Source organism: Antrostomus carolinensis, unplaced genomic scaffold (genome assembly GCF_000700745.2).
Source record: "Antrostomus carolinensis isolate BGI_N321 unplaced genomic scaffold, ASM70074v2 scaffold39558, whole genome shotgun sequence".
Lineage (NCBI taxonomy): Eukaryota > Metazoa > Chordata > Aves > Caprimulgiformes > Caprimulgidae > Antrostomus > Antrostomus carolinensis.
In genome coordinates, this window is record NW_010331598.1 from 5,346 (window position 1) to 13,759 (window position 8,414).

Genomic DNA, 8,414 nt, shown 5'->3' on the forward strand with positions numbered 1-8,414 from the left:
GCTCCGCAGAGCGTGAGCAGGAGTGGGGAAGGCCTCCTCCCTGCCACTGCTCATCCCCTAAGCAAGCTTCCATCTCTTCACATGGCCAGACACATTTGCTAATTCCTTTTTCTTTCCGAATGCATTTTTCTCAGCAAAAGAAGCTCAGAAACACCCCGAGACAGTCCCAGACAGGGATTACAGGTCCAGAATTAGCTGCTGGGGGACCCATGGGTCTGTTCTAGGCTAAGAAACAGCCACTACAGTTTTCCAGTCAGTACATGGTGCTCTTGCCTGCAGTCAATGATGCAAAACCACCTCTGTCCTTCATCGCCCTCCCCTTTCCACAAACGAAATCCCAAAGAGTGGCAGCAAGCCTTCTGGAATTCTCTCAAATCTGCCTTTCAAAAAACATGACCTGTTTGGGGGTTGGTTTTTTTTTGGGGGTGGAAGGGGGAGCTGTGTGGTTTGACTGCAATGTTTGCAGCTCTGCTGTGACACAGTTTGCTGTACAACCTGCACGCACGACCTACAAACACAGCAAAATTCATGCTCAGCTCCTAAGCTCTCAGCTGGTGCAGCAGGTCTCAGCACAGCAGGCCAAAGCATCCTACTTTCCAGCTATACTGCCAAAAGACATAGAACTCGGGCAGAGCTACAGCCTCCCAGGACCACCCCCATGAAGGGCCCAAAATAGGAGCCAGCTTAAAAAAGTCCCCAGTGCACAGAAGCCTGTGGACTGGGATATCTGCACTCAGAACATCAAAAGTTCTTTGTAGCTGAGCTACTGAGGCTCTGGTCCTTATTTGCCATCAAATCCTTCCTGGACTTATTACCCTATTTCTCAGAAGAAATGCTGGTCCTGGTTGGGAACACATTTATGCAGAGTCTCCCTCTGCCACATGCACCAGCTGTGCACGCACCAGTGAAGACAGCAGCCACTCACCCAAGCTGTGACACATAATATGGTGCTGACATACCCAAATCCTTGCTTCCACGGGATAATTGCCTTTACTAAGCAGATTGGGGAAAAAAAAATACATAGGTACCATACTACCTTCTCATTTTCCTACTTTTGCCCATGTTATCTGAATCCTCAGCACTCCTATGTTTCCCTAGTTCTCTTTTCAGGGAAAACAAACCAAAAAAAGTAAGTATTTGAGCAAAAAATACTCACCTAGTGTGGCTTGGGGCAGTCAACTTGTCTTTGGCAGGAGGGGTTCTTCAGTGACTAACTCGGAGTGTCTGAAGGAATTGCTAAATTGTCTTGAGGTTGTACGTGCAAGACATTTATTTGACTTACCAGTCTCCAGTTTCGGGTCTCTTATTTCAGGTTCAGTTTGGTGGTCACTTTCAACTTGCAAGAGGAAGTTAAGAGCTAGACTGAGGTACTGACAAATCAGAATGCTGAAGGGACTGTTACAGAGAGATGAGAATTATAGAAGCCTATGCCTGAGAGCAGATGATGGGTGTGCAGCTACCTAAGGAGAAGACACCTCACAGGTACAAGATGTGGCTCAGTCTCAGTCCTTCCATCACGGCAGACAGATCTGATCAGTCATTACGTGAGAAGTCAGGAATGGAGAGCTTCTTGGCAAGCAACCCTTTGCAGCCTGTGCTCCCTCCTAGTTTGTTTTTGGGAATCAGAGCTGGTTAAAGAACCACCACTGCTGCAGACTGGATCTTCTCCTGATGAGCTATCGGCAGGAAGCAACACTGAGTAACTCTGCTGAGCATTACTACTGGTGCTACCAGAGGCCACAGGTTAGGAGGCATTTTATGGGCAAAAAGGACACTGTCAACACGCTTTTCACAGCCCAGTCGGCTGCTCCCTTTTGAAACACACACACGATACACAGCATGGCCTGCTTTCGGCTGGCACAGCCCCCACAGTCACTTTGAAAGCGTATTTTCAGCCTTCCTCTTCCTCTGAAGTACCACAGCAATCACCGTTCTCTGCCCAGTATCAGTGGTTTTAATGGTACGCAGAGCAACTTCCATACAGCCAGCAAAGGAAGAGAAAGTGAAGCCTTACTCATGCTGGACACCATTCACAATCCAGAATGCTATTAGCTTCAAGGTGGCAATTTAGCTTTGCACTAGGAAGAGATTTACCCAGGATCTAGACTGCTGTTTGCAAAGGAGTCACAGTTGAAGGCAAACATTTTGCAGAAAACGAGAATCTTTCATTTCCACAAAGAACCTGAGTGATGTATTATTGCTGAAAGTGGAACAACAAAGCCACTTCCTCTAGGCTGCACATCCCATCAACATCTTTGATTGGGAGACTGTGTCATCAGGAAGTAAAAGCTTTTTTAAATATTACTTTATAGCAGACAGGAGAAAAGTGTTATTTCTTTATCTGGAGACACAAATCTACAGCTAACCTGCTTTGCAGTTAGGAACTTTGACATACCTGGGGTTGGCAGCCATCATAGGGCTGCTAAAGGGGCACTCATACATGTTCCCTTTTGAGTTGTATCTGTTCCCTAAACACCTTTACCCATCATTATATGACAACTTCTCAACAGCTCTGGATGGCAGTTTTATGAGTTCACCCATCTTTAGCCAAATAAAGAAATCCACAGCTCAGAATGAAACAAAGCAATTTATTGGCAATGGCACATCGAGGTCAACAGTAAACTTGTACCCCACACGTAAAAGGAGACTATTTGACCAATGCCGCATACAGAAAGGAAGCACAAAACAGCAGCTCTTTAGGTACTGAGGAGACACGAATTCCCCTGCTCTCTGCCATCCATTACTGGACAAGGTTGGTGAAAGAGAATGTGCTCTTTCTTACCAGGCAGTAATGATGCATGCTTAGCTGTTTCCCTAAAATGGTACCTAGAAGAAGAGAGGAGGAACATGACTGTTGTTCTGCACACGGAACATTCATTTGGACATTGCTTGAGTCAATGGTTGAGGTAGATGGGGTTATGTTTCCCCAGATACAGAGTCCCCATTTGCATTTCTGATATTAAAAAATGAGTTTTATATGAATCGTACTCCACTTCTACAAGTAGAAGGGGATGTACTGAGTAATGCAGCTGTTGGACAAATAATAAAAGAAAAAAGGAAAGGTAAAACTCAACAATGTAAGCTAACACTACTGTGCAGCTGGTGACTTAAAAATAGAATCAGAAAACAGCAGGAACAAAATGGTGATCCTGTAATTAAGTGGCAGATTAAACCAAGAAAGAGTTAAAAAGCAGTAGGTTCTCTTCACTCCAAGACAAAAGATGCCATATACCAACTTAATCAAACTGTTTTAAGTCCTTAGCAAAATACATTCCAAAAAAATTGAGAAGAAAACATTGTCAGTGCCCAGCGACGATCACCTTAGAGAGCTGACATCACTCTGGAGTAGCCTGTGCTTTATGCAGTTTGAATTCAAGGGCAGAGGAAAGGAGGGGTGTCACCAATAATAAAGGAAACAAATTTGCAAGTAAACTAAACACGTGAATTGTCAGACTGCTGGTAGGAAACAGGCTGCACAGCTGTAGGCACTGAGGTTTCTGCAGGCACTGGAGAAGTGAGGTTAAGAGATTTTTTTTTTTCTCCCCCAATAAATTAGAAAGATTCAAAAAATTATTATTTTGTGCTTAAATAAAAGTGAATTATCCCATCAGCATTATTCTTCCAATCAAGCAAGATCAGAACAGGTCCTTCAATCTGCACTGGTCATCCAGCAGCCTTCGTACCTATCGAGCCATGATTTTCAGTGCTGTGATTTTGTTCGTTATCCATAGCTTTGATCTTTCATCAGTATGGGTCTTCCTCATCCGTGTCCTAAACAGGGAGTATGGAAAGAGAAATTGAGACTAAGTATGAAGTCGTGAACCAAGTTATGTGTTCAACAAAATTTTGAGTCTGCTAGGCTTCTTGCAAGAGCTTAGATGCTTTCCAAAACCCTGCTGTGCTTGAATAAGCCATAGGACTTGTAGTTGTGTGAGCACTTGCAGCTAAATCTCTTTGACTTCTCACAGACACACAAACAAATTGCTACTGTACAACTACCACGTGAAATGTGTTTTAAGAGAAGTAGCAGCTAAACCTCAAGCAAAAGATGAACCAAAAGACAGCCATCTTATGAAGAAGCAGCACCAGTCCCTACAGAGAAGGTTCCGAGCAGCACAGGGTGGTGTTGCTCAGCTATGACCAACCACATACTTTCAGATCCCCATCGCCTGTTGTTTTAACCACAGTAGTCATTTGATGGCATCCCTACAATCCAGCTCTGCAGCTCTCAGCTTGAAAGCAACTCAAACATAACAGCTCTATAAGGGAAATCTCAATAACTTCCCAGCCATTTTAAATCCAAACAGATTGTCACTGGGTTTGCAATTTTAACTGTTTGGTAACATACTAAGCATTAAAAAGTACATTACAGAAACCTCAAAAATGATGAATCATTACAGTAAGTGAGTCGGGATGTTCAGAGACTTGGTAAGCTAAATATTTTGCTATCAGAGAGCAAAGTATCAAACAGATTACAAAATAGTCAATACAAAAGCAGTAGGGTTATAACATTCAAATTTGCCTTCTCTCAAAGGATGAGAAGATATTTTTCAATTTTTAAAATCTCCAACTGTCTGGCAGCATTTTTCTCACTGAATTTAGGCTCCCACCCTTTCAAATCTCTCCACCTGCAGTGAAGCAACGGTGCCTCCCTGCTCCTCAGCATCTCACTTGCAATAGCCTTTCTGTCTCCCATGGCAACTCTCGCTTTTGCATAAAGCATTTTCTGCATTCTGCACCTCTCAAAACTCCTTCTCCTGATGCTGCTGCATTGTACCTGCATGTAGAATTTTAAATATTTCATATGCAACTTGCACAATTGCTTGTTTTTCCTTCTGTATCTAACAAAGCCTAGAAACCACCAGCACACACCTGTCTGAAGGCTCACTCATTTAGGACACTTTAAATCACTGGCATTAGAATAATGAATCAAGCAACACATATTTACATCCTCCTTAACATACTTCCTGGCTGTGTATAAGAGATGTAAAGGTGCGTCTGAAGTAAGCTTGCTCTGTAGGACATCAGGAAAAAATGAACACACTCTCAAATTAGGCACGTTAGGAAGCTTACTCTGGAATGTGCTACACTTACGGCTGTGGCTGCTAATGCCAACACACAGAACTTCTTACAAAACAAGTACAGAAGGTGGCAAAACCATTCAGTGGTTCCAGTGTAACGCATCTGATTAACAGAAGCTTGCTGACAGCGTAGCAAGGGAACAAGCAGAATTAGAAGACAGTCACCACTTCACAAAACAAACCAAACAAAAAGCCAGAAACAAACAAACCACAAGAGTTGAGCAGGATTTTGTTGTGATGAAAACAGCGTAAGTAGAAAGATCTCCAAAAAAGAGACCAGGCTGCACGCAACCATTGTTGCAAGAAACACTGACTTGAGGTATCACTGCCTCCATTCCCCACCATAGCACTGCTAAAAACCAAACTGGTTTTGCAGAGCCTTTAAAGAAACTACATAGCACAGTGGCTAGCACTCAAAGTTCTGAATTTTCATCTTAAAATGTCAGCTTTGATTTCAACAAATGAAAAATGAGTTTGGTGGATCTCAAGACAACTCCCTGTACCAGTAACGCACTATGAACAGCAGTTCTCACCCCTTACAGCCTGTATGTGGAAAACATCAAGGATCATAAGCCCAGCCATTTGAGACACTTGTTTCACATCCAGAGGTGTTACGACAAGCTCTACCTGCTGCTCTTACCACCTCCTCTGAGCACCAAAGTTGACAAAACCACTTATGAAAACACCAGCTTTCACTTACCACGCAGTTCAGACACCAGTCTCTGCATTTCCCCAAGCAGTTGCCTGTCTCTGTATGTTCAGGCCTGCAGAAAAAGCACAAGATTAGGTTGGACTTTTCCCCAACACACGTATTAGTATCTCCTATAGACTGTGAATTCTAGTTCTGCCACACTGAACTGAAGGCTTTTCAACGTGATGAAAAGTCTTTGACTCAGCACAGCCAGACCAAAAACAATACAGAGTGTCAGGCCCTTATTTGGAAGATGGATATTTCACTTAAGTGCCATGAAGAATACGAGAGTTGCTGTTCAGCTGGCAAATCTTACAACGGATATTTCACTTAAGTGCCATGAAGAATACAATGAGAGTTGCTGTTCAGCTGGCAAATCTTACAACACTGATCAGAACATTGTACTAAAAACCTATTCTGCAACAAATTGTGGTACAGAATTCATGGCAAAAACACGTGCAGTTCCAGCAGGTCCAGTTCTCACTCCTGAACCTTTCCAGAACAGAATCCTCTCCAGTTCAGAAGGGAATTCAGTCTCCAAGGCTCATTTAGTACCTGGCAACCCTGCTCAGGCCATCACAGGGAAACCAGTTCGCATTATTCAGTTTGCTTTGTTGTTACAGATACTTCATACCACAACTCAACACATAAGCAAAATATCTTGCTGATTTAGGCTAAAATAAATCCAATTACAGAAGCGAAAGTCTGTCTAACCCTAAACTGCTTCAGTTCCATGGCCTGACACGAATGACAGAAAAAGGGGATGTACAGCACTTTGTGCTCCAACATGAGGATTTTCCAAAGCTTTCTGGTCACTGGCTAAATTATGCTCGTGGAGAAGTAGATTTCAGTGACTGAACTGCAGACACTGAGCGCTATATAACAAAGGGCAGCGGAGAAACTGTCCTTTGGTCTGTGTTAACAGGTTAAAGTAGAAATACAGGCTTTAGGTTGCACCCAGAACTTACTCATCAGACACTTCAATGGAGGATTTCTTATAGCCAGATTTTTTTTTCTCCTTCAGCACTCCAAATTTTCTTCCCATCCTTACCAACAGCAGAACGACCACAGTGATGGAGGGGAGAAATACTAAAATGGAGAGCAGCGTCGCTGAAGTTAGCTGGAAGGAAAGGCCTGCAGGAAAGACAGAAAACAGCCCAGCTGGAGTAAAATATGGCTTAAGTCTCTGTGAGAAATGTTCAACCAGGACACAGGTTGCTCACCTTTTCATATAAAGCACAGAGCTGGCAGATTTGAAACAGCTTGCCACTGAATCTGTAGGATTCCTATCCAACACAGCAGGGTGCTTTATATGCAAAAAACTACAAAGGCAGGCAGGTCACGACAGAGTTCTACCAGCACGTCTAAGGTGCAGATTTGGGGCAGGTCTCACATGCAGGGCAAATGAGGAAATTAAACATTACTGAGAATCAGTGTTCGTGATATGACAGTTATTTTTAGACCAGTATTTCCTAAACATTGAACTTGTTCTACTGCTGCAAGATGTGGAGACTGGAACTCCTGAACAAATGGCCACTTTTTCTTTCAGTTATCACCACAGCTTCCTCTGTCCCTTCCTGCCTCCAGTAAATTCAATAGTTCTCAATGTAGTAGCTCAGAAAGAAGGGCCGAGGTGACTCTTGCTGGAATTCTAGTGTGGAACTCCAGGGAACCCATTTCACACGTGATGCTCAGACTTGCCAGATCCTGACAAAGCTGCAATGCAGCTGTATCACAGAGATGAGGGCATGCTGTTGAAATGGAGGCTTACCCCTCTCCGTGACTATCAGCGTTGTCTTGGGAATGTTATGGTACACGTCTGGAGGATTCTTCACGCTGCAGATGAACGTCCCGTTGTCACTCATCACTGGGCTTTGGAGAGCAATGGAAGCATCGCCCTTGGCAACATTTCCAACCCAAGATATCCTGTCTTTGAACTTTCCCACTGCAGCTGGGTATGGAAGAGACTTATAATGAAAAATCTAAAAGGAGGCAAAGACAAGAATTGTGCTAAATAAAACACTCACCTAAGAAAACAAACTACTTTTTGGATTGTAAACATAAAGGAATACACATTAAGAAGTCAGAAAGAATAGTTCTTATACAGGAGCCCTGTTCAAGTTCCTAGTGTTCTTGCCACTCCAAGATATATCAGCAGTAGACTGCACAACAGAACTACGAGGGCACAGCTGCCTTCAAGAAAGCTCCCAATGAAATGCTTTACAGGTGCTCTACACGCAGCCACAGCGCACAACGTGCACTTGTGTCAAAACCCAAAGTTCATCTGCTTTATCACTGTTATGCTATTATACACTTACATAGAATATTTTTTTTTCCTAAAGAACAAACACTAAAGCAATTTCACCTGGGAAAGAAGGCGACAATGGGAGTCCCTAACCCCAAAGTGATGCAGCAGCACAGCAAGGCAAGTATTTTCAGCATGCACAGAGGCCTGGACAGTCTACACTAGAAAGACTTTGTGTTACACTTACTGTCTCCATCTGACCACCTGTGAGGGGCCGGTACGTCCAGTCTACCGTCAGGCTCTCAGTAATGGGAGAACTGGATTTGAATGAGCATTTCAGCGATACTTGTTCACCAATGAAAGCTTGCACTTTTGGACTGGCTTTAATTTCCAGGGA

General features: G+C 43.4%; 1 protein-coding gene across 1 annotated transcript in view; it reads right to left on the bottom strand.

Annotated features, from left to right (window-relative positions):
- Positions 1-3,744: 3,744 nt before the first annotated feature.
- MPZL3 (myelin protein zero like 3) overlaps positions 3,745-8,414 on the bottom strand; it is a 5,044-nt gene continuing 374 nt past the window's right edge. The window contains exons 2-6 of the mRNA XM_029086292.1: positions 8,265-8,414; positions 7,544-7,754; positions 6,741-6,906; positions 5,782-5,845; positions 3,745-3,771 (exon numbers count right to left, since the gene is read on the bottom strand). The exon at positions 8,265-8,414 is cut by the window's right edge and continues 1 nt beyond it. Coding sequence (XP_028942125.1) covers positions 3,745-3,771; positions 5,782-5,845; positions 6,741-6,906; positions 7,544-7,754; positions 8,265-8,414 — 618 coding nt within the window. The remainder of the gene's footprint in view (positions 3,772-5,781; positions 5,846-6,740; positions 6,907-7,543; positions 7,755-8,264) is intronic.